Source organism: Onychostoma macrolepis, chromosome 13 (assembly GCF_012432095.1).
Source record: "Onychostoma macrolepis isolate SWU-2019 chromosome 13, ASM1243209v1, whole genome shotgun sequence".
Lineage (NCBI taxonomy): Eukaryota > Metazoa > Chordata > Actinopteri > Cypriniformes > Cyprinidae > Onychostoma > Onychostoma macrolepis.
In genome coordinates, this window is record NC_081167.1 from 31,949,693 (window position 1) to 31,976,234 (window position 26,542).

A 26,542-nucleotide genomic window follows, 5' to 3' on the forward strand; every position below is an offset into this window, starting at 1 on the left:
TAACAGTATATAAACAAGTAATCAGATAAATTAAGAACTCACAAACAACAATCAACCAAAAACTTAAAACTTAATTCAAAGGGAAACAAGTTTTTATTCCCCATTGACAGATATTTGTTCTTGTCTTATAATAAATTCACTTTATTTCATCTGAAAGCTGAATAAATCTTTCCATTGATGTATGGTTTGTTGGACAATATTTGTCTGAGATACAACTATCTGAAAATCTGGAATCTGAGGGAGCAAAAACATCTAAATATTGAGAAAATCACCTTTAAAGTTGTTCAAATGAAGTTCTTAGCAATGCATATTACTAATCAAAAATGACGTTTTTATATATTTACGGTAGGTATTTACTAAATATCTTCATGGAACATGATCTTAATATCCTAATGATTTTTGTCATAAAAGAAAAATGTATAATTTTGACCCATACAGTGTATTGTTGGCTATTGCTGCAGATATAGCTGTGCTGCTTATGACTGCTTCTGTGCTGCAGGGACACATATTTGTACTGGAAAATAAGACAGAAATACTGAGGAAGATACTCAAAGATAGTCAACATTTAATGCCACCACTTTATAAATGTAAGACTTTCTGCTTTGATGTAAGATTTTGTGGAAGGATGAAAGACTTTTAAAGACTTGCAGTAATCCTGTGTTTTTTTTTCTTTCTCCAAAATGTGACAACATGCCCCATTCCCCATAACACAGTAAAAAGAAAGCGTTTCAGTGACGGCGGCCAATCAAACGAAGTGCTTTAATCGAGCAGAGATGCTGGGAGCCTAAAGCTCGGTGTTTCTCGAGCAGAGAGCGTGAAGCTTGAGCTCCGCGCGGATTCTTTGTCTTTATGTGAAAGCGAGTGGCTGGCGATGATGTGTTATGTAAAGTCGGTGGGATCCGCTGCATGCGGCTTAGTTACACCTCAGTGCATCAGAGAGAGACGCTCGAGCGCACGGAAACATTCTCACATCCATAAATGATGCCACGGCCTGATTTGTGTAATAATAATCACAAGCAAAGGGCTTTTCACAACACAAACGCTCCTTCAGTTTATTGGGGACGTCCCATGAAAGAAGATCAAGAGCGCTGTTCAGATGAAGAAACTCAAGCCAGGTTGTGTTTGCAAAATAAAAGAGAACAGAGAGAGAGAGAGAGAGAGAGAGCAAAGGATCCTGGGATTACAGCAGACAGAATCCAAGACTGACAGAAACACACACAAAAAACTGAACTTCCTGCAACTTCAACAACTTCCTGTTCAATACTGCGAGAAGAGTTGTGCACAATCCCGAACTGAATTTAAAATGCTTTTTAAACGTGTCTGTATTTTTCTCTTTCTTTCTCTTTATTTATTCATTTTTTTATTATTATTTACAAGGTTTTGTTTTTTACATATTTTTTTTTTTTTTTTTTTCGTATCCCATCTCCTTTGTATAATTATAAATACATACATGCACACGCATAAATGTTTTTTTAAAGTACAATTCAATTCCTGAATCTGAATATAATTTGAATTAGTGTAGCAGGATGCAGAATATTGTATCTATTGATGATATTATTTATTTATTCATTTTTAAATCATTTCTATTTATTTGTATTTTGAAATTATTATTATTTTATTTTATTTACCTTGTAACTCTTTCTTGCTTTCATTTCATTTGAAAAATGCTAAAAATTATTGGCAAAATACTGACAATACTGACAACTGTCAAATACTGACAGAAATCAATGATCTTTATGACAATCCACCAAAATAAAAGTCTGGTTAAGATGAACAAAGTAATAATATAATATAATATAGATTTGTTTTTAATTAATATTATAACTGAGAAATTTACATGAAAGCTCTAATTTATACAAAAAGTGTTATATTGTAAATTAGCGGTTATATTTTCATTTTATTATATTTTAAAAGACAATTTATTTTTTTAATAAAATTTTTTAGACTATTTAAATCAATCAATCACCCAGAAAACTGAAGATGGGAAAAAAAAAAAAAAAAAACACAATTTGGGAACAAAAACCAAACGGAATTTGCTCTCAGAGAAGTTGCATCTCTAAATCGGCCGTTAAAAACAGAGACAGAAGCAGCTGGATCCAGCGGTCGACCTCGATAAAGAGTTCACGAGGGCTCGTTTGAGTCTCATCTGGGTTTCCATTGACCGGTTCATTTGGCAAATAAGTGTCTTAAGATTTGGCAGTGAATGACCCACATCTCTGACCATCTCATAAACGACACACAGCTCATGGGAACGGCGAGAGACGGCCTTCATCTGCTCTCTGCTTGCACAAACGCACAGGAATGCAATTAAACGCTTAACATTAAGAGCTGAATCTAACTAAAGCAGCATAACATCCAATCTAATTACACAGGCCTTTAATGAGCGTCTAATTGGCCGATGGGCTCTGAACACAAGAGAAGCATTCAGAAAACGCAGCATGTGGACTGAAGTTTCCTTTCTCTGTGATTAAAGTCCACTTGGACAGAATTAAACGCTGAAATATGGTTATGTTAGCTTTATGGCTTCGTGAGTGAGTCTTTCTGAAGTTTCTGGACCAGGTGCTCCGATGAAACGCATTCAGAGCAGATAAACAACGTTCTGTTAGTTCATTTAGCGTCCATCACATGATTAATATCAAGCCGGGTCTTCTTGAGAAAACCATCAGAGTATTACAAACTTACTCCAAAACCTCCACATGAACATCTCGGATGAAGCTGCTGAACTCAAAGACCTTCATCAGCCTTTTACAGCACTTTCTGTTTGCAGACTAAAAACAGGCTCAAAATCCCACAGATGTGCTGTATATTTATACATTTCTGACTCAAACGCTCTCTTTCTCTCAATTCTGTATATATCTGAAACTATTCAAACTTCATGTGGCCTACAGTACAAAACCTTTGTAGCTTGTTAAATGTCAAAGTTTGTTTAATGCATAGAGTCTAGAATAAAAATAAATCAAACTCAAAAAAGGAAGTAGGAAAGAAAGAAAACAAAAAGAAGTTAAAAATACAAGATAAAAAAATTAAAATAAAATATAAGTAAATTTAAAAATAGTTACAAATGAATAAAAAAAACAAATAAAAAACATATCAATAAAACTCAAAAGGAAACAAAAATAAAGCAACAAAAAATATAAATAATAAAAATACAAGATTAAGAAATAAATAATACATTTAAAAACTATAAATACTGAATAAATACAAATAAATTAAAAATTAACAAATAAGAAAATTATATCAACTTTAAAAGAGTTATTTAAAAAATGCAAGAAATCAATAATAAATGTGGAAAAAATATTTAAAGATGCAAATAAATTAATTAGAATGAAGGAATAAATATATAAATAACTCAAAAAAAAGAAAGATAGAAATAAAGAAAGAAAAGATAAATCAAGATAAGTAAAAAACACATTTTAAAAATAGAAATAAAATACAAATAATAGAATATATAAATAAAACGCAAAAAGAAAAAAAAGAAAGAAAGAAGTATATTTGAATTCATGATTTATCCATTTAAAAAAGAAATTGTGACAAAACGTTAGATTGGAATTAATCAATAAGATTGGAAACCTCTCAGACCTTCATTAGTGTTCCTGTGGCTCAGTGGTAGAGCATTGCGTTAGCAGCACAAAAGGTTGTGGGTTCATTTCCCAGGGAACACACATACTGACACAAAAAATAACAAATAAGAAGTATAGACTGAATGCACTGTAAGTCGCTTTGGATAAAAGCGTCTGCTAAATGCATAAATGTAAATGTAAGACCTTTGAAGCCTTTTAAAACGCTATCAAAGTTTGTTAATGATTACAGTCAGACATAACAAATATGGACATGTTGAAACACAGTCCTTTAAAATAATAATAAAACACAAATAAAATGCTGAAACGGTCCACTCGTCTATGAAATCTCTGTAATCACCCTCATCCCTGTCTGAACTCCCTGATCTTGAGGACACTGGATTCACTTTCCTGAAGAAAATCAACGGAGGAAGAGCGTCAGAGATCAAACCCTCGGCGGACTCGAGAAACAAGGACAGTCTTCATCTCTAACACCAGACCAATCACAAGATCACACCAGACTAGTCTGTGCTTAAGAGATATAACGAGTGTTTGGGAGCTGAAGATGAACACGTTTATAATGTGCAAACAGAAACAGAACAGTTCTGCTGTTAGAATTAATTCTGTATCAGACCGAGATCAGAATCACAGCACAGAGAGAATCTAAACCAATATGAACTGAAACTGAATACAAATACAAATACTGCATTACAACTATTTAGAATATACAAATGTATTAGAAAATTATGAGGAAAAAACAAGTTACACAAAGAAAAACAAGGAAAAGAAAGAAAAAAAAGACAGATAATAGAAAAGAAATAAAGAACTAAATACAACTAAAAAAACAAGACAAAAAACTAAAAACTAATGAAAATGAATTTATTGATTTATTTAATAATTAACATTAAATACTAATAATAATTTAAAAATCTAAAAATAAACAATTAAAATTAATAAATACTTTTTTAAACGCAAAGAAAAACAAAGAATAATAATTAAAGAAAGAAAGAATAGTTATATTAAAATATATTTTTAAAATAAATATACTATATATTAATATAATATACTAATAAAAAATACACATTTAAAAATGAATATGTAAAGAAATTATTTTAAAATTAATAAAAATAATGAAACAAAGAATAATAATAATTCAAATAAGTACATAATATTTTTATAATAAAATACTAATAATTGTAAAAATTATTAAAAATACAGAGAATGGAAAAGAAACAAAATGATAGATAGATAAGTAAAGAAAAAGGCAAGAAAGAAAAAAGAAAAGTAATTGTAAAAATAAATACATTTAATAAAGAAAAGAAAAGAAAGAAGAGAAAAGGAGGGCTGGTGGTGTATCTGTTAATTCTGGTAAGTGGCGGTTGCGGGTTACAGGTTCATGTAAATGTGCCGCTGCTTAACTAAACAATACAGGAGTGAAAGAATAAACCAATCGGATAACAGCAGACGAGTGAAAAGCGCAGGACACACAGCGCCTGCCAACCCCATTACAGTATTGAACATATCCCACAATGCAGCAGAAGCAGCGTCCGGAGCCAGAGGAGCATCAGACGCAGCTCATCTGATGATGAAACACAGCTGGAGCTGTTACACCAAACACTATAACACACACACACACACACACACACACACTCACACCTCACATTACCGTTTCATTAAAGCAGATTATTCAGATAAGAGTTAAACATGTCAACAGCTGCACTAGAGAAGCTCTGATGGACAGTTCGACAGCGTTTCCTTCAGGAGCTGCTCACCAAGACTGCATTTATTTGATTAAAAATACAGTAAAAATTGTGAAATATTTAAAACAGCTGTTTTCTATGTGAATATGTGTTAAACTGTAATTTATTTCTGTGATGCGCAGCTGTATTTTCAGCATCATTACTGCAGTCTTCAGTGTCACGTGATCTTCAGAAATCATTCTAATATACTGATTTGCTGCTCAACAAACATTTCTGATTATCATCAATGTTGAAAACAGTTGTGCTGCACAATATTTTTGTTGAAACCGTGACATTTTATTTTTCTGGATTCAAAGATGAATAGAAAGTTCAAAAGAACAGCATTTATTTTGAAATAGAAATCTTTTATAACATTATAAATGTCACTTTCAGTCAATTGACCTATCGGTAAGCCCCGCCCCCCTTAGTTTCTGTTGCTTCCTCGGACAAACAAACGGAGTTGCTCGCTGTCTTTCAATGACAGCTGCTGTGTGAAAACCTGGTCCCACGATGTTTTTGCACAATTTTGGACACAGAAGGCCACCAAATGGGAATTAAATATTCCATGGAGGGATTTATAACATATTTAAAAATAAATACGGTGGTAACTCGAAGCGAGGGTTTACAGATCACAATGCAAGCGGGAGAAGTCTCATATTACGGTCGGTCATCACGATCGCGGATGACATGCAGGATCAACACTGTTCGTGTATCGCAGGGAACGATTAAATTAATGTACATTTAACCAGTTTAATATGGAGAGGAACTGAAATGTAGACCTTCGTTTATGTGTTTTTGACCTACACTGTACAAGACGCCAGCACAGTCCCTATTTAGGTTTGTACATTAGCATGGACTCACTAACTTTAACGTTAGCTAGTTTTAGCCAGAGATACCTTGCTGAAGCACAATAACATTAACGTTCTGCTTGAGCAGATGAAAACTGTAACTTTATGAGTGTGTGACAACCAGAAAATGAACGTTTTTGTCTTCATTTGTATTGGGGTGAATACTTGGGGACATTTTGCTCTGTTTTGTTTGGATTCAGGAAATGTAATAAAATAAATTATATCGCCCATCTTCTCAGGATACCTGGAATCAGTGAATCAAGTACCCCAGGCACATCGTTTTTCCATTTTTGAAGCATAAACCCCATAAAACCGATGCGAGCTTCGGATCTTCCAGTGTTTCTCTGTGGCGCTGAAACCTAAAGATGTCCGAGTTCCGCTCCCCGTGCAACTGATACTCGACTGCCATTGGCTAGTCTGCGTTCGAGGGGAGGGGCTTACCGATAGGTCAATTGAGTGCATCCTTAATGAATAAAAGTATTAATTTCTTATAAATAATAAATAACAAATAAAGTCAAGTCAAGTCACCTTTATTTATATAGCGCTTTTAACAATACAGATTGTGTCAAAGCACTTAACAGTATCAAATTGGAGGATAGAGTGTCAGTAATGTATGATGATAAGATTAAACACTCAATTTTCAGTTAAAGGCATTTCATTATTGAATTCAGAGATGTCATTGTCTCGCTCAGTTTAGTTTAAATAGTATCTGTGCAATCAAATCGACGATTATCGCTAGAAATTATACGGCATTAGAACAGAAATATTAAACTAAAAACAAAATTTAAGAAAAATACAATTAAATTGGGGGATCAAACTGATTTCACAGGGCCCTAAAAATTACATTTCTGTTCACCTTAAAACATTTTTTTTTTTTAAAGTTACATCTAATTAGTTTCATGGTTTCAATTAATTAGTCATGTTTTTTTCATTACTAAAATGTTATTTAACCATTAAAATAGAATTTAAAAAAATAAAGTGAATAGAAAAAAAGAATACAGCAATATTAAAATGTTAAAAAATTAATAAATAAATAAAATAATTTAAATAAAAAATTTAGGGAAAAAAATAAAACAGATTTCATAAGGCCCTAAAAATGTATTTTGTGTTCAACTTTAGATACAATTTACATGATTTCAATCAATTAGACAGAAAAACAACCCAGGATAAAAAAGAAGAAGAAAAAAACTAATCTGGAAAACTAAAATTGAAAAAATGGAATTTCAGGAAAAGTTTTTATGGATTTCATAGGGACCCTAAGCTGCAAACTGTTTCGAGTCTCAATTTAGACACTCATTTGAACCATTTCCATTAATTATTTTTTCCTTCTTATTTTTATTATTATAATAATTATTATTAACAAGGTTTTTGTTTTTTCTTTTTTTATCTGTCATATCCTTTGTATATTTTACAATTATTTCCATCTCCTTTGTATAAATAAATAAATAAATAAAGTTTTTAAAGTAAAATTCAATTCATAAATCTGAATTTAATTTGCATTAGTTGTGAACACAATGCTGAACTGTAATTTTAGTTCAAGAAACAAAAATTAAGAACTTCATATAACTGTAATAAGCATAGGTTTGTTTTAATTAATATAATAATTGAGATTTTTACATCCAGGTTTTAATCTTATGAACACATAACAATAATTGTGGAACACACAACACTATTTACACACTTATGTACTTCTTTATCTAACACACATACTTCGTTTACATTTCGAATTTGCACATAATATATCTGCACATACAAAACTGTCTATTGTAATATACTTGTACATACAATTGTCAATTTGTATATTGTTATTCCCCATTTACTTGTTCTATTTTTCTTCTTTTATTATCTGTGTTTTGTCCTGTCGCTGTCATTCTGTTGCACTGTGGAAGCTTCTGTCACGAAAACAAATTCCTCGTATGTGTAAACATACCTGGCAATAAAGCTCATTCTGATTCTGATTAATAGTCCAAGTTGACAGCTAACACACACACACACACTCTCTCTCTCTCATCTTCAGGCCGTCTGTTGGGTCTCCATCCTCTGAAGCAATAAGAGCAGTGAGAAAACCCCATTACGACCGGCGGAGAGTGAGAAATAGCCTGGAGCGAAGATAACGATTTCTCAGCGGCATTAACCGCACGTACGTGACATATCCGTCCTGCAGCTCACACTCGGCCGCGGCGGATGCAGGCGCGCTCCGTCCCGTCTGCGCTGTGTTTGGATTAGTCTCTGATGGGTCCCTGAAGATCCCCGCAGACGGCCCCATAGATATACACTTTAGCTGCGGAAAGGTCAGGCGTGCGGGACGCAGCAGGCAAACACGCATGAATCACGGGAGATTTGGTGCATGGCGGCGAATGAGTAACCCCGACACCCCATTATTTCCCCTGTTCTCCAGCAGCCCGGATTCATGCCGGCGCATGCCGTCAGTTCATTAGGAGCAGATCCCATCGCGCCGCACGCCGCTTTAATTCCACCGCTCGCTCTGTGTGATCAATACTGCATCAGTGTCAATGAAAATGACAATCGGCCAGTAATTAAGCGGTTAATGTTTGATTCAGATGTCGTGATTTGCTCATGAGGAGAGGCCTGTCTGCTTATGTGTGTTTAAAGCAGCGGATGAAGTCTCTGCGTCCGACGGATCACGCTGATCTGATTTACACAGACAAACCTGATTACAGCGCTCTGAACGAGAGGAAGAATCTGGAATCTGGAGAGGAATGAGCAGAATCTGGCGTTACGGTTTAGATGGAAAAGTTCATGATCAGCTTCATGATCAATCAGTGCAAAAACTGATTCACAGGAAACCTTTCACATTTCTGAGGTTCATCAGAGCTGGGTACACTTCTGTAATATCTATCTGTAGGGGTGTAACGATTCATCGATATGGATCGATACGATACGACAAGTGCTTTCGTTCTTAAAGTGAAAGCAAACGCTGTCAAAGAAAAATACAAGTGCTCACTGCTCCTGACTAAACCTTTGTAACATCAAAAATTATTAATCTATATTTAAATATAGATGTTTATTGAACTTTGTTTATTGAATCTTTGTTCTATTGTATTCATTTTCTGCTATTGCTTGTAATTTGGTTATCTGTTGAAAAGATTTTTTAGCACTGAGCCCATAGCAGCCTGAATTGTTTTCTAATTGTTTATTTTCTTTATTATTTAAAAAAAAAAAAAAGTGTATAGGCCTATTTTTTTGTTGTGAATGTCCCAATTGAGGTACAGTATGTGAAAATGTCAGATAAATGTTCGTGTTATATATTTTGGTCGCATTTGCGAGTTAATAAAAATGTAGATGGTTGTTTATATCGATCGATATACTCCTGTATCGAATCGAATCGTAATCGTATCGTAGAATTTTTTGAGGTATCGGCAAATATCATATCGCTGAGTATGAGAATCGATATCGTATCGTGACGAACCATCCGATTTACACCCCTACTATCTATCTATCTATCTATCTATCTATCTATCTAGCCATCCGAATATCAATCAGAATATCTACCAATCTGAATATTTATCTGTATATCCATCTATCCTAGCATCTGTTTGAATATCTATCGATCTGTATGTCTATCTATCCTAACATCTATTTGAATATCTATCCATCTGAATATCTATCTGTATATCTATCTATCCTAACATCTATTTGAATATCTATCCATCTGAATATCTAACTGAATATCTACCTGAATATCTAAATATGTATCTGTTGGAATATCTAACCATACTTCAGGCCTATGAACCTTCAAGATTACTTAAACTTTTTTCAAAACTTTCAAACAAGGCTTTGACGTGCAAACATTCGACGTCTATCTCCACTAACTGCTTTTCTAGTTAAGAATGACAATTTCTTCGAATTTTTATTTGTTGCACATCTGCTTCCTTATTTTTACATTGGAACTGCAGCTCTGCATCCCGTTTGCTCTCTCAACCTCAGCACGTCAAATTCACCTCAAATCTCAATTCAGTTCTGAATGCTGACATTATAAGATCACACGCTCTGCTCTCTCCAGTCTTGTGAGAAATACGACGGCTAGTTCAGTCAGAGAGCCGCATTTGACTGCTAAACGTTAAAGGACACGATTGACATGTTAAAGAGCCTCTCGCATGCATCACCAAAATCCTGACAGAAGACTGCTCTCGCTCTCTCTCTCTCTCTCTCTCTCTGCGCTGGGATTTGCCGCATACACTCGAGGGCTCTTCATCAAGCACTGTAACGAGGCCCAAAAGCTTGGGCTTAATGAATTATTAAATGCGAGTCAATAAAGGATAAATAAGAACAACAAATGCAACCTTTGGGTATTTAATTAGCAGAGGTGGAGCGCTGCATTTCTAATGCATTCTATGCTAATCGCTTTTGAGATCTCACTCCGACCAGCAGATTTTTGCCCCAGAACGCCGGCGATCCATCAGAGGCCCGCTGATTCGTGTCGCCGCTGTCCGACTCATTAATAGTCCGTTAGCGCGGTGACCGGAGGGCGTCAGACAGACTCCCAAATCAATGCACCTAACAGTCAACTGAGAGAGACAGTCAGCGATCTGAGGACCAGATCAACACTACTAGATTAGCAACTTACTGACGGGCTTTACCCAGCAGGTGAAAACTGTGCATCTGATTGCTGACAGTACGAATGATGCTTGACTTAACTTAACATGCAACTGTGATGTTTATTAATTCAGAGTCACATGCCACACAACTCAATCAGATAGGGTTGCACGATATACCGGTACTACGGTAGTAACGCGATACTAAAGCTTAAAAATACCCGCGGTGCCATTGCAGTATTAAACGATAGTATCGTCCACATGGTAGTATCGTAAGATGTGTTGTATGCACGGCAGGCACACTGTTTAAAACGTTCATTTCAACATGCACGCCAGCAGAAACATTACAAGTTGATTGCCAAATGTCTTTCTGCTGTGCTCTGTATAGTACAGGCTGCGTATACGCTTTTTATGGTGCTGAGTGTTTCCTGACGCTTCAGTTCAGTTTGCAATGAGAAGTTGCACTTGCACGTCTTTGTTCATGCTGCAGTTTATCAGAAGAAAGGCTCTGATTCAGATCGTCTGATATCTTACAAGAAAGTATTCTCACAGTTTTATTCATTTGACCACTTCTTTGCAATAAATTCCATTCAACAACATAGTGGCTTGCACTTGGTTCTTATCAATCATTATATATATATATATACACACACACATACTTGCATATATACATATACACATATATATACACATACATGCATATATACATATACACATACATACACATATATATACACATACATGCATATATACATATACACATACACACACATATATATACACACACACACGCACTTATCTACAGGTGCTGGTCATATAATTAGAATATCATCAAAAAGTTGATTTATTTCACTAATTCCATTCAAAAAGTGAAACTTGTATATTATATTCATTTATTACACACAGACTGATATATTTCAAATGTTTATTTCTTTTAATTTTGATGATTAGAGCTTACATCTCATGAAAGTCAAAAATCAGTATCTCAAAATATTAGACTATTTACATTTGAGTTTGAATAAATGACCATCCCTACAGTATAAATTCTGGGTATCTCTTGTTCTTTGAAACCACAATAATGGAGAAGACTGCTGACTTGGCAATGATCCAGAAGACGAAGATTGACGCCCTCCACAAAGAGGGTAAGTCACAGAAGGTCATTACTGAAAGGTGTGGCTGTTTACAGAGTGCTGTATCAAAGCATATTAAATGCAAAGTTGACTGGAAGGAAGAATGTGGGTAGGAAAAGGTGCACAAGCAACAGGGATGACCACAAGCTTGAGAATACAGTCAAGCAAAGCCGATTCAAACACTTGTGAGAGCTTCACAAGGAGAGAACTGAAGCTGGAGTCAGTGCATCAAGAGTCACCACGCTCAGACGTCTTCAGGAAAAGGGCTACCAAGCCACTTCTGAACCAGAGACAACGTCAGAAGCATCTTAACTGGGCTGTGGAGAAAAAGAACTGGACTGTTGCTCAGTGGTCCAAAGTCCTCTTTTCAGATGAAAGTCAATTTTACATTTCATTTGGAAATCAAGATCCCAGAGTCTGAAGGAAGAGTGGAGAGGCACAGAATCCATGTTGCTTGAAGTCCAGTGTGAAGTTTCCACAGTCAGTGATGATTTGGGCTGCCATGTCATCTGCTGGTGTTGGTCCACTGTGTTTTCTGAAGTCCACAGTCAACGCAGCCATCTAGCAGGAGATTATATAGCACTTCATGCTTCCTTCTGTTGGCAAGCTTTATGGAGATGCTGATTTCATTTTCCAGCAGGACTTGGCACCTGCCCACACTGCCAAAGGTACCAAAAGCTGGTTCAATGACCATAGTGTTACTGTGCTTGATTGGCCAGCAAACTAGCCTGACCTGAGCCCCATAGAGAATCTATGGAGTATTGTCAAGAGGAAGATGAGAGACACCAGACCCAACAATGCAGATGAGCTGAAGACCACTATCAGAGCAACCTGGGCTCTCATAACACCTGAGCAGTGCCACAGACTGATCGACTCCATGCCACGCCGCATTGCTGCAGTAATTCAGGCAAAAGGAGCCCCAACTAAGTATTGAGTGCTGTACATGCTCATACTTTTCATTTTCATACTTTTCAGTTGGCCAAGATTTCTAAAAATCCTTTCTTTGTATTGGTCTTAAGTAATATTCTAATATTTTGAGATACTGATTTTTGACTTTAATGAGCTGTAAGCTCTAATCATCAAAATTAAAAGAAATAAACATTTGAAATATATCAGTCTGTGTGTAATGAATGAATATAATATACAAGTTTCACTTTTGAATGGAATTGGTGAAATAAATCAACTTTTGATGATATTCTAATTATATGACCAGCACCTGTATATATGTATGTATATGTATATATATATATATATATATATATATATATATATATATATATATATATATATATATATATATATATATATATATATATATATATATATATATATATATATATATATTTTTTTTTTTTTTTTTGTTGTTGTTGTTGTTTGTTTGTTTGTTTTTAATAAATGAATGTGTTTTAATGCTGCTAACTTGAAATTTCAAGATATGCGAGCAAAAATGCTCCTGACAATTCGGCAATAAGAGTCAAGAGTGCTGTTTTTGTTTTGTTTCTGTGTTCGATCCAAATCCGCGTTGGCTTGGGCCAATCATTGATTCACTGAGCCATTCATAAAAACAGTCATTTGATTCACTCCTGAAGGATTCAGCCTAGAGCCCTGCATTTCGGCCCGGGCCCGACGTGCCCCGACTTTTTTACGTCCCTAGGGCTGGGCCTCAGGCCAATTTTCACGACATAGTACAGAGGAGGGCCGGGCCTCAGGCCTGTTTTAGTTTTCTCCTTATTTTTATATTTTAGACATCCATCAATGTCTAAGCCAAGTGCTTAGAAAAGAGCTATATAAATGTAAGGGATTATTATTATTATCAATTAGTGATGAAAAAAAAATTGCCGCGCTGGTGGAAACAACACGAGACCGTGCTGCGACTGTGAAGAGCGGCTCGACGGTGTTTAGTGTCCCGCAGCAGCGATCGCGCCGTCAGCGCAGCTGTTCTGCTTTCAAATACATGCAATAAAGCTTGCCGTAAAGCCCCAGCAAAAGTAATTACCATGAATGTGTCCGAGGGGAATGGTAAGGAGATATTTGAATTACTTACTAATAAACTAGTGTTTTCTGTGTTGCATCAGTGTGGATTCATCTCCTCATTAGACTCGCCTTTAGAGAGAAGTGCATCTTCACGGATTATAAATTATAATGAATGCGTTTTTCTTTTCGATTTGATTCATTTCGTTAAGTAGTAATTTAAAGCTTTCTATAGATATATTTATCATGTCTGTGAGGCATGTATTCGCTGAGACGGGCTCGGGTCGGACTCGGGCCGGTAATTCTGATAAGCTGTCGGACACGGACCGGGCTAGGGCCTGAGCATCTCGGGCCAGGGCCGGGCTAGGGCCTAAATTTGAGGCCCGTGCAGGGCTCTAATTCAGCCATTATGAAAGAATCGTTTGAATGACTCAGTGATTCAATCATGAACACTTGCTGCCACCTGCTGGCGGTTTTAAAAATTAAATTTTATTTGACTACATTTAAAAAAAATATATAAATTAATTGTTTTAAGTTTCATGTATTAATTTGATTACCAACATTTGTTAAAACTTATAAATTATTTTAATTGTTAATTTTTTATTAATTCAATTTATTACACATTTTTTTTATTATTACATTTAAATTACATTTTTCTGGATTCTGTATTAATGGCTTAAAAATGAAAAAATAAATAAATAAATGAAAACAATTTGAAAACTTTTGTTTTCTTTTTAATTAGAAAAAATTAAATTAAATGTGGGAAAAAATTAAAGAAATTTCACAGGTCCCAAGGCTTTGACATGGTGAAACATGGCATGAAATTAGATTGAAAAATCAAACTTGTTTATAAGCAGAAATTAAGTTTTATGAAGACGTACATTCAGCCCAAATGACCTTTGACCTAACACTGCTGGTCCACTGACACACACACACTCTCACTCACACATACACACGACTAATGATGAGCCGCAGCATTAAGATGCTTTTAGCTGCATTAATAATGCTGATGGAGTGTGTGTGTGTGTGTGTGTGTGTGTGTGTTTATATCACACACAAACAAATGTGCTCTGTGAGAGATGTGCCAAATGAAGGGTAAGCAAAGTCAGTTTGCCGTAATTAAAGAGAGTCTTTTAGAGGACAGCAGCGTCTGACGGCGCTCATGTGAACGAGAAACACAAACTAATGCTTAAAACACACCTGCCAGAGACAAGAGAAATGAGCACTCTGTGTGTGTGTGTGTGTGTGTGTGTGTGTGTGTGTGTGTGTGTGTGTGTGTGTGTGTGTGTGTGGGTGGATCATAAAATTAAACATTTCAGACTCGAGTCGTAACAGGAAACTGTCAACAGGAAGGTCACGAGCTGATCAGATGAAATGTGCTCCGTTCATAAAGTAACGGTAAACATGCACAGAATGAATCATGGGTATACTGTGAGAGTAAAACAAGAATTACTGAACATGACACTGAATTAAAACCAATCTGTTTACTTAAAAAGCCATAAAGTGACTCCAAATGTTTCATAACAGCTTCTGAGCAAAAATACAGACACTTGCTTTGATAACAAGTGGCATACACACATTTTAAGTGTCCTGACAGCGTTTTAAGTTTAGTTTACTTGATATACTAAAATAACAAATTTTATCATGTCATAAAGAGACATAAAATATTACAAAATTAACAATTTTAACTAAAATTAAAATGACAAAAATAAAAAGAATAGTATCACATATATTTTTTATTAGTATCACAGATAGTATCACATTTAACTTGATGTACCTAAAATGAATAAAAAAAAAAAAAATCATAACTAAATGGACAAAAAAACAAAAACTACTAAAAATTGCAAACACGCACAAAGTTACTTAAAAATGACTAAGATAAAAATATTTTAAAAAACTAAGATAAGTATAAAAATATAAATAAAAAATAAAACAAAAAAATAAACTATTCTAGTATCACATATATATATCTGATTAAAAAGAAATGTGTACTTTGAATGCAATGGAAGTTGATGTGGATAAAAGTGTCTGCCAAACGTATTATATGTACTGTATGTTCTATATTATAGATCACGAGCCGAGATACAGACATATGCATTGATAACGAGCGACATGCACACATTTTAAGAGTCCTAAAAGCGTCTGGGCTGAAGTTTGTGTCAGATTCATGTGAATTTCAGGAGCAGGTTCCCTTCACACGGCCTCATTTGAATTCCCGTCGGCGCAGGAAGGCCATTCATCAGGACGCTTCGCTGCTGCTCACAAATGCATGGAGCTAGCAATAAAATTAACCTTGTGCCAATTGTTTTCCCACACGTTTGATGGGCCGCTGGCAGCTCATCCGTTACCGCAAGGATATAAAAGAAGGCAGCAGCAGATGTGCAGAAAATGATGACCGATGCGCTCGACACAACACGAGAAGATCTGGATCTGATTCAGCTCTCTTATAGACAGCATTCTATATAGACAGCACCATACTAACGGAAATAACACTTGTGCTACTTTGGTTTTCCTGGTCATAAATGATCAGCCTTTTAAAATTGCATGTACATATCTCTTTATGATATATATATCTATAAAAAAATCTAAAAATCACCAAATCTTCAATTCAATCTTTTTGTCAACTTGTTTTCTGTCAATAAGCACAGGTTTGGTGTTTTTAAGTGGAAAGCGCCTTATTTGTGGATAATTCTAGCAATATTCACTCAAAAACTGAAGTGATATATATATATATAGAGAGAGAGAGAGAGAGAGAGAGAGAGAGAAAGAGAAAGAGAGACTGAAAAAATTTTTTTTTTTAAATTTTAATTAAAAAAAAAAAAAAAAAAAAAAAAACTTATTTCAACTTGTTGGCAAGGCAGAATTTCTCATTTAAGTTTAGTTTAATTTGATGTACTAAAATTATAAAGTAAAACTGAAATTAAAAATAAAACTAAAAATTAAAACTACACAAACATATGTAAAAAAAAAAAAAAAGAAAAAAAACAAAATCGCTAAAAATGTTTACTAAAAAATTGTAACTAAACTAAATTGTAACTTTAAATTAAAATATAAATATAAAAATATAAAATGAAATTATAATAGTATCTCAATTATACTAAAATAACACACACCCCCAAGCAAGAACTGATAACTCTGAATGCAATGTAAATGTATACATGCAAATGCAAATAATGTAATGCATTATTAATCTGAGCTAAATGTCATTTTATCAATAGATTTCAGTAGAGATTGATGCACATTTACTGGTATTTTCTACAAACTAGCATCGTATCTCAAACTTTTTAAATGCTTTTGGTGCATTGTGAGATCATCATCCATGATGCCTTAAAATACTGTCCAAGTAGGCGGCTCCGTAGCATCTGAAACAGATGTGAAGGAATCACACACAAACACAGCTCATGTTTACAGTGCAGAGAGAGAGAGAGAGAGATGGCCGGGTGAAAAATCCTTCAGTGGATGTTTATTTGCTCTCAACACCTCCTAAGCGATCAATATTTTTAATTTGGGGCCAAGTTATTATTTTTCACATCACTGCGCTGGGGAGCAGAGTAAAGTGGCTCATATTTTAGCACTAAAAAGATCGATATGACAGCCTCACCTTCACTGTGGCCCTTACACACACTCACACGGGGCCGAGGGCAGACACACACGCTCCGCACACATCATCATCACACACACACACACACACACACACACAGGTGATTTACTCACCCCTGCTAAACTAATCTGACCACACACACACTGCATGGGTTTACAAGTGCATACACGTGTGTGTGTGTGTGTGTGTGTGTGTGTCAGAGCCGTGTTTCCTCTCTGAGGGCCGCTCATATCAGATGCATCTGTTTCTATATAATCCATTAGCCGCGTATATATTTCGCTCCAAATTTCTCCAGCGCCTCGCCCTCATAATTCACGTCTGATGGCAGATTCATCGATTGTCGCTCAGCACACATCCAGACGTCTGTGTGTGTGTGTGTGTGTGTGTGTGTGTGTTTAGGAGAGCGTGACTGATGGTGTGTGTGAATTATTGCTCTACATTATTACTCCAGTGACGTCCTGCACATTCAAACGGCCTCGACCGGCTCCGTCCCGCACTGGAATAAGAGACACTGGATTTAGTTTGCGATATTTTAAGCTGGTTATGTTTAGAGTAGTGTCTCACATCCTCACTGGCCCGAATACATCTGAATAATAATGCTTTTATACAGTAAGGATGCATTAAATTGATCAAAAGTGACAGTAAAGACATTTATAATGTTAGAAAAAAATTCAATTTCAAATAAATGCTGTTCTTTTGAACTTTGTATTCATCTGTGAATCCTGAAAAATGAAATGTATTAATGTAAATACATTAATGTAATGTTTTCAACATTGATAATAATCAGAAATGTTTGTTGAGCAGCAAATCAGCATATTAGAATGATTTCTGAAGATCATGTGACACTGAAGACTGCAGTAATGATGCTGAAAATACAGCTGCGCATCACAGAAATAAATTACAGTTTAACATATTCACATAGAAAACAGCTGTTTTACATTGTAATAATGTTTCACATTTTTACCATATTTTTGATTAAATTAATGCAGCCATAAAGAAAAAAGAGGCTTCTTTAATAAAACTAATGATTTCAGCTTACAGCTTTATTTTTTTGTGTTTATACCATATTAAGTGTGATTTTTATATATATTTTAATGATTAAAAAATGTAATTTATTTTTTTAAATAATTATTTTGTTATAAAACAAGTTATTATTATCATCATTATTAATTTTACACAAAATAATTTTTAAAAATGTAAAAAATAATTTCAATTTAAAAAAATAATTCAACATCACTAATAAGTTAAATAATTTATTTAATTATTTAAACAAAAACAAAATTGATTTTTTTTAAATAAGTCATCCTGTGGCCTGGTTGAGAACCACTGATCTAGAGTGTTCTTGATGCTCAATTATGATCATAAGTTCATAAACCACAAAAGTTGAGTAATCATTGATGTCTAGAGAACAAAAACGCTGCAGGACGACACACACTGAACTTTAATACTAATGAGCACAAATGAGAGTTGAAAACATCCACACACACACACACACACACACACACACACAGAGAGAGAGAGAGTGAATCCTCCTGAGCATCTGTATGGTGTGTTATTCTCCTCAAACACGCTTCCTCTCAGTGTCATTCTTCAGAAGGGCTCTTCTCTGTGCAAGGATTCATGGCATTACAGCGGCTGACACGAGTCTAATCCGCCGGGATAACAGCGCATGTTATCAGCCGTCAGCACACACTCATCCGACACAGACGGAGACGGACGGGTGTGAGATTACCGAGAGACTCGCAGAAAACACTCGCGCTGATGCAGCCTTCCTGCAAATCCAGGACCTTTTAAAACCTCCACAAATAAAATTTATATCACGTGCCGTTACAGAACAAACCCTTACAATCTCAAAATGTCTCAAATTGTTTTACTTAATTAAACAGGCTGCTTATCACATTTAACTGCAAAAGAGGGTAAACTACTCAAGATTACACATGTACTGAAATTGGTTTATGTTCTCATATATCAACACACAAAGTACATGGCCATCGATATTGGATTTTGCTGAATAATGTGTTTAAAGGAAGGCAATCAAAAGATAATTGTGCTGATACTAATAAAATCTATACATCAAATGTGTTAAATAAAGTTCTTAGTCTTTCTTTCTCTTGACGTGGCAGTTCAAAGAGAAGATATAAGAGGTTATGTTGATTTAATTGCCAGATACTGTTTATTGTGTGACCAAAATACCAATAATAGCCAGGAGAGAAGATTTAATGCATAAGGATTGACTTTTAATCATAAACAAAATACAAAGATGCATCATAAGCGATTGTTAGCCATAAATATGCGTCTTTAATTGATTGTAAACGTGCAACAGCATCGTGTTTGACTTTAAAATCATTGCCTTTTGAAGTTTAATAATTACATATCTGTATCACGGCCACTGTTTTTCCCTCCTCAAATTTAAGACCTCTTAAATTATAATGAATTATTTATTTAAACTATTTTTAATGGCCTTGTATGTGATCAATCTAAACGTTTAAACCCTGTGCTGTTGAGTTTGGCTGAAGTGATAACAGCGGATCTGTCGGAGGTGTTTAGCCGCTAGCCTCGGACTCGTCCTAATTAAAGCCGCGGGTCGTGGCGAGACTCAGCGTGTGTTAGCAGTCGCTGTAACGCATTGTGACAGGAACGCTTAATATCACACACACGCTGCGGTAATAAGGGGCGGACATTAGTGCACATCATTACCCATGAGCCTCTGGGCCCCGGGGCAGAGCTGCATGATAAATATTAATGGTGTGGAACTAGTGAACGGCAGCTGAATGATCAGGGATGCTTCCTCTAATTGACATTTTACCTCCCGTATACTTTACAAGAGCCGTAAAACACGCCGTCAGAGGCGCGGCTGTCACTCACACACACACACACACACACACACACTCACAGCAGATTCCTGAGGATCACCCTTAACTATTCACAAAGAGAGAAAGATTAGTTTCAAGAGGAATCACTTCAATCTGAATCACTCAGAATCCTGCTGTTAAACCCTGAACAAACAGAGGTCGTGTTTCAATTCAACAAAGACAAACTAAAGACTTTATATTATTAAAATAAATAATAAATAAATAGTTTTTAGTACATGTTGTTGTAAGTTATGTTCACTGATTAATTTATTGGGGAAGTTCATGCAAGCCAACTCTGCGCAGGTTTAGCACAAATAACTCGTGAGACATCATGACATTATCGAGTATATTGCAAAAACCAAACAAAACACACCTACAGTGCGCACGCACACACGACGTGATGAAGTCTGGTCAGACTAACTTACTGCACGTACACATCTAGAGTGCGTTCCTTCACTGCATGATTCAGTGTTAATATGCATTAAGAATGATCACATAATTCAAGACAAGGGGGCAGAAAATGTATATATTTATATCAATTCCTATAGTTAATCAATATCACACGAAGAGTGCTGTTTTTCTATAAAAAAAATCAGCATGGTTACAAATGTGATATTGATTTTATACAACAGTTCGATAAACAATACGTTTACACTGTATATATATATAATCAAGAGACTTACGTTTTAGACACTATATTGTCTGTTTTTGCTGTATTTCGCCAACAAAAATCATTCCAAACACAGCCACAGCGCTGTTTTGTGTCTCTGAGCAACATGACGGTGATTCGTTCCTGAATGAATCAACTGTTTAAATGATTCGGTTCAATCGCAATGACTCACTTGTTAACAGTGACTTGCTGCCACCTGCTGGTGGTTTTACTTTCACATTTAAAGTATTTTTTTATTTTTAAAACAATTTCAAATATATCAGTATTCATGTTTAAAATATCAAAATATTATTTATGCATTTGTAACTGCAGGTTAAAGCATCCCATGTCCCTCTGAGCTGAATTAATGTGTGTAAATACATCTAAATGCCATTCACATGCAGCTTCTGCAAAGATGAATTGTTGATACTGATTTCATTTGTTTAGTAACAGCCTAAATGTATTACTATTATAATTGACTGATTAAATGTAAGAATTTGACTCAAAAGGTAACTTAATGTACTAGCCAAATTAGCTGATGAGTGAAAAAGTTCATTTAAATCCCTGTATGTATATAGCACTGAATTTCACCCCAGCAGAATTTAGTAAAACAGCTGTCTATTAAATACTGCATACTATAGGGCCATTTATAACTATAGGCAGAGCAGCAGTTGACCTCTGAATTATGAAGGGCCTGGCCTCCATAACTGTACCACAGTGTAACAATATAGATAATGGCATATATTTCATGTTAACATTGAGCACTCCTTACCACCAGGTACAATATTCTGATTGCTTGCATCTTGTTTTTAGGCTCATGAATAATAATGTACTCATTCTAATAAATTTATATTGTAATGTACACATTGTAATATTAAAAAAAAAAAATCAACTTTACATTGCTGGTAGGTTATCATTGCACAAATTAACACACTCTCTATGTATAAAAAATTAAAATAAAAATTAGAAGCGTTCTAAACTAGCTCACATCACATTCTAAAGCAATTAAATCCACAGCTTCACTGTTAACAGAGAAACACGGCAAAACGGTGGTAATTCATATAAACAACCTCTCTCTCGCTCTCTCTCTCTCTCTCTCTCTCTCATAAATGAACACTTTGAATGAATTATGAATTACACTTTTCTAAGAATAGAATATTGAAGTGGAGATGGCTGAACTGCAAGTTTACCGGTGTATTCAGAAGCCAGCGAGTTCATCTACAGAGAGAGAGAGAGAGAGCGTGCACATGGTTGCCAGATTGACGCACTTAGATATGAAGCTCTGTTTCGGGGGTTACGTCTCTTTATATCAGGCAACCCAGATGTGTTCTTCTGCAGCCAGATTAAACCTTCATTATTTTTTAGAAACCTTGCACTTTTCTACTCTTCTACTCTGTTTTACTGCATACGCACACATATGCTAATTTAAAATAATTAGTTGACATTAAAAATTATACAAATACAATAATACATTTATTAATCATTAATTAATTAACATTTATTAATTTATTTATTTCTATCATGTTACCTATATATAAACAAATTATTTTAAATATCTTTATTTTTTCCTTTATTTTTTATATAATTTTTAGCATATATTTTATAATCCATGAAATATATATAAAAGGTAAAATTATAAAAGCTAAATAATTAGTATGTATTAATTTGCATATACATATATATACACACAAACACATAAACAGAGGGAGAGCAAATTTATTATACATTTATAAAACCAATTATTTTTATATTACAAGATTTATATTACATGAAAACAGAAACTATTCATGTGGAGCTAAATCTCCTTCAGTAAACAGCAAATACTGTCTGTCTGTCTGTCTCTCTCTCAACTCACATTATCTGAAAATTGACAGCTCGAGCAGACAACAAACAGTTACCCGAGCAAAACAAATGCAGTGTGCGGTTAAATGGCACGCGTCTGTCTGAGCGACAGGTTTATTGACTGTCTGATACACCGATCGGATTCTCTCGTCTTGCTTTCCAGCACAAATATCTAAACATCCGTAAATCAAGATACATTTACTGGAGAAGCTGGAGAAAACAAATCAAGTCTTCTTTTCTGAAAAATGATTAAACAAGAACAAATATCGGTCAATGGAGTCAGAAAAATCTACTTGATTCAAAGTTAAAGCATGCTTTTTTTTTTTTTTTTTTTTTGAGGCCACTGGCAGATATTTGTTTTTGTTTAAAGCAAAAACTCATTTTGTTCAATTTTTCAGAAAAACAAGAATTCATATCTTCATTTTTCATCTCCAGTAAATGTATCTTGATTGAAGGATGTTTAGACATTTGTACTAAAAAACAAGACAGAAATACTGAGGAAGAACATCTTTTGCAGTGTTCAGAAAGTTAGAAATATCATAAAATGTTTGACTTATCTTTTTAAATATTATACATGCATTTATATTTGAATGTGCATGAATGATCTATTAGGCATTATTATATATAGCGTTTATAAAAGTATCAGCAAACATCTTGCCAAAATATTATAATCTAGAATCATCTCTCCCTGCTGAAGTACAGTATTTCTCGCTCCTCTGTATTTATTTCTGGGTTTCTGCTTCCATCTAGTGGCAGCAGCAGGAAACTCAATCTGAAGAGGAAAACTGATTAGGACTACTTATGAGATTACAAAACTGATATTATCCAGATATGGATGTTCATAAACGCAGAACCCATGAAGACAAATATGAAGACCACGGCTGAACTGTGCAAGAATCAACAGATCATCATGTGATCAGGAAAGAACAACTTCAATGATGAACATCATATTTATATCCAACTTTACCCATGCACATACACTCACATGAAGTTATAAATACTAACAATACATCTCAACTAGCTGATGGTTCATCTCATCTCCAAACGCTAACTATCATATCACGCAGCTCTAATAAGACTAAGATCTTTTAAAGATTAATATTATGGATTTCTGTAAAGCTGTTTTGAAACAATGTGAAATAAAATTGACTTGAACTGAACAAAACAGAAGAACAAATCACATCAAATATCAAATGTCAGAAGATTAAAACACAAGTAAATCAATTTATGCTTCAAGACTTAAGTTAATATTTTTATTTTTTATTATTATTATTATTATTATTATTATTATTATTATATATATAGGGAGTTTTTGCTCTCAGTTTCATTTATCATATTGTAAAATATACATTATAAGTATGTGTGTATACATATGTAAGTGTGTGTGTGTGTGTGTGTGTGTGTGTATGAACACTGCATAAAATAAAAACATTTTTAAAAATGTTGAAAAACATGTTTTAAAAACATTATTATGGATTTCTATAAAACAATGTGTAATGTGAAACAAACCTGACTTGAATGAAACAAGACTGAATCACATAAAATATTAATAGCACAAGATTAGAACACATTAATCAATTCATGCATCTCAAAACTTTTCAAAAACACATATTTAATATTATATATATATATATATATATATATATATATATATATATATATATATATATAAGGAGTTTGTCTTCTAAGTTTCATTTTATTTTGTAAAAAATAAAACATTATTGGTTTTATATTTAAATAAACGTGTATGTGATATAAATAATCTATAAATAAACAAATACACACATATATGTAAAACATATGCACTGAGTTACAAACATTAATATTATGGATTTTTGTGCAATAAACCTGACTTTAATTGAACATTAAATCACATAAAATATCAATTATCACAAGATTAAGACATTCGCGACTTAATTTTATCCTATTATTAATAGGTTGTGCAGATGTCAAGCAGACATATGTCGTTCACACGAACCATACATACTGTTATTAAACGTGTAAAACAATGAGCAGAAACTTTTGACTGGTCATTTATATCTACAGTAAATGTCTGATCTGAAGGCAAGGGCGCCCCCTGGCGGCTCCGCAGTGAACCTGCAGCCAGAAACTACACAAACTCCTGGAGCAAACAGCACTGAGGGACTTACTGTGAACTGCTCCTGGGATTTGTAGTTCTTGTCGAGGTAGACACGAGCGCGGTTGAAGTCCTTCATGGCGTCACTAGACAGCAGCTCTCTGACAAAACAACACAAAACACACGTGAAGCTCAACACTCTTACTGCAAAACACCACGGTAATAACAAGGTATTTCATGCAGTGTGGAAAAGATGATTCTTTGAAGTGCCATAATGTGTGTCCCTGGAGCACAAAAGCAGTCATAAGTAGCACAGGTATATTTGTAGTATACCTGATAAAGTATAAAAATGTAGTATAAAAATTATACATTTTTCTTTTATGCCAAAAATCATTAGGATATTAAGTAAAGATCATGTTCCATGAAGATATTTTGTAAGTTTCCTACCGTAAATATATCAAAACTTTTTTGATTAGTAATATGCATTGCTAAGAACTTCATTTGAACAACTTTAAAGGTGATTTTCTCAATATTTATATGTTTTTGCTCCCTCAGATTCCAGATTTTCAAATAGTTGTATCTCAGACAAATATTGTCCAACAAACCATAAATCAATGGAAAGATTATTTATTCAGCTTTCAGATGATGAAATGCATCACAATTCCAAAACAACTGACCCTTATGACTCCAGGGTGGTTATGTCTTCTGATACTGTCCATGTACCATAATATCTCAATGTGTCTGTTACTGACTAATTAACTGTGTAACACCTGACATATGAAATTTATTGTTCCTTTTTTTTGTTGGGGGGGGGGGGGGGTTGTGGTTGGTGAGTGGTTGTTGGAACAGTTTTTGAGCTTTTTTTTTTAAATCTAAAATTAGTTTGCATGTGTGTTTAAAAGCATTCCAGCATGATTTTACTATTATTTATATTTATTTTAAATATTATTAAAATTAAATATCTCAGTGTACCTGTTGCTGACTTATTATCCCTTTAAAAACTGACACATAAGTGTCCAAATAATAGTCACAATAATCAAAAAAAAAAAAAAAAAAAAGTTATTTTTAAATGGAAGTTTAAATGGACGTTTTCGAGCCTCACCATAAAAAAAAAAAAAGAATTCTAAAAAATCAGTTTGCATAAAGTCATTTATAGTCTGATACAGTGAGAATATGAAGGAAAAACAGCTCAATTTTATTCAGAGACTCAAACTGAGCAACAATATGAGTTTGCTGCGCATGCTGATATTAATATGATGAAATTCTGCTGCTTGTGATGTAAATCAGTGAGATGTTTATAACAGTGCAGCAGATACTGACATAAAATGATCTGAATATCAGCGCTCGCTCTATATCTCCAGTAATATGTCTCAGTAAGATGAGACTGAAATGATCCAAACATATAATGCAATGCAATGTAATGCTGATTGCAGGGTTCCTACACATTTTCCATTTCAAAATTCCATACTTTTCCAGACTCAAATTTCCAAACCTCTCAGTAGATTTTCAGACCACATGTGACCCTGGACCACAAAATCAAAACCAGTCATAAAGGCATTTAAAGTTGTCCAAATGAAGTTCTTAGCAATGCATATTACTAATCAAAAATGAAGCTTTGATATATTTACGGTAGGAAATTTACAAAATATCTTCATGGAACATGATCTTAATATCCTAATGATTTTTGGCATAAAAGAAAAATGGATAATTTTGACCCATA

At 34.3% G+C, this 26,542-nt stretch overlaps 1 protein-coding gene across 1 annotated transcript in view; it reads right to left on the minus strand.

Annotated features, from left to right (window-relative positions):
• The window catches only part of LOC131551795 (inositol polyphosphate-5-phosphatase A-like), a 186,296-nt gene that overhangs the window by 112,119 nt on the left and 47,635 nt on the right, over positions 1–26,542 (minus strand). The window contains exon 4 of the mRNA XM_058794914.1: positions 24,896–24,983. Coding sequence (XP_058650897.1) covers positions 24,896–24,983 — 88 coding nt within the window. The remainder of the gene's footprint in view (positions 1–24,895; positions 24,984–26,542) is intronic.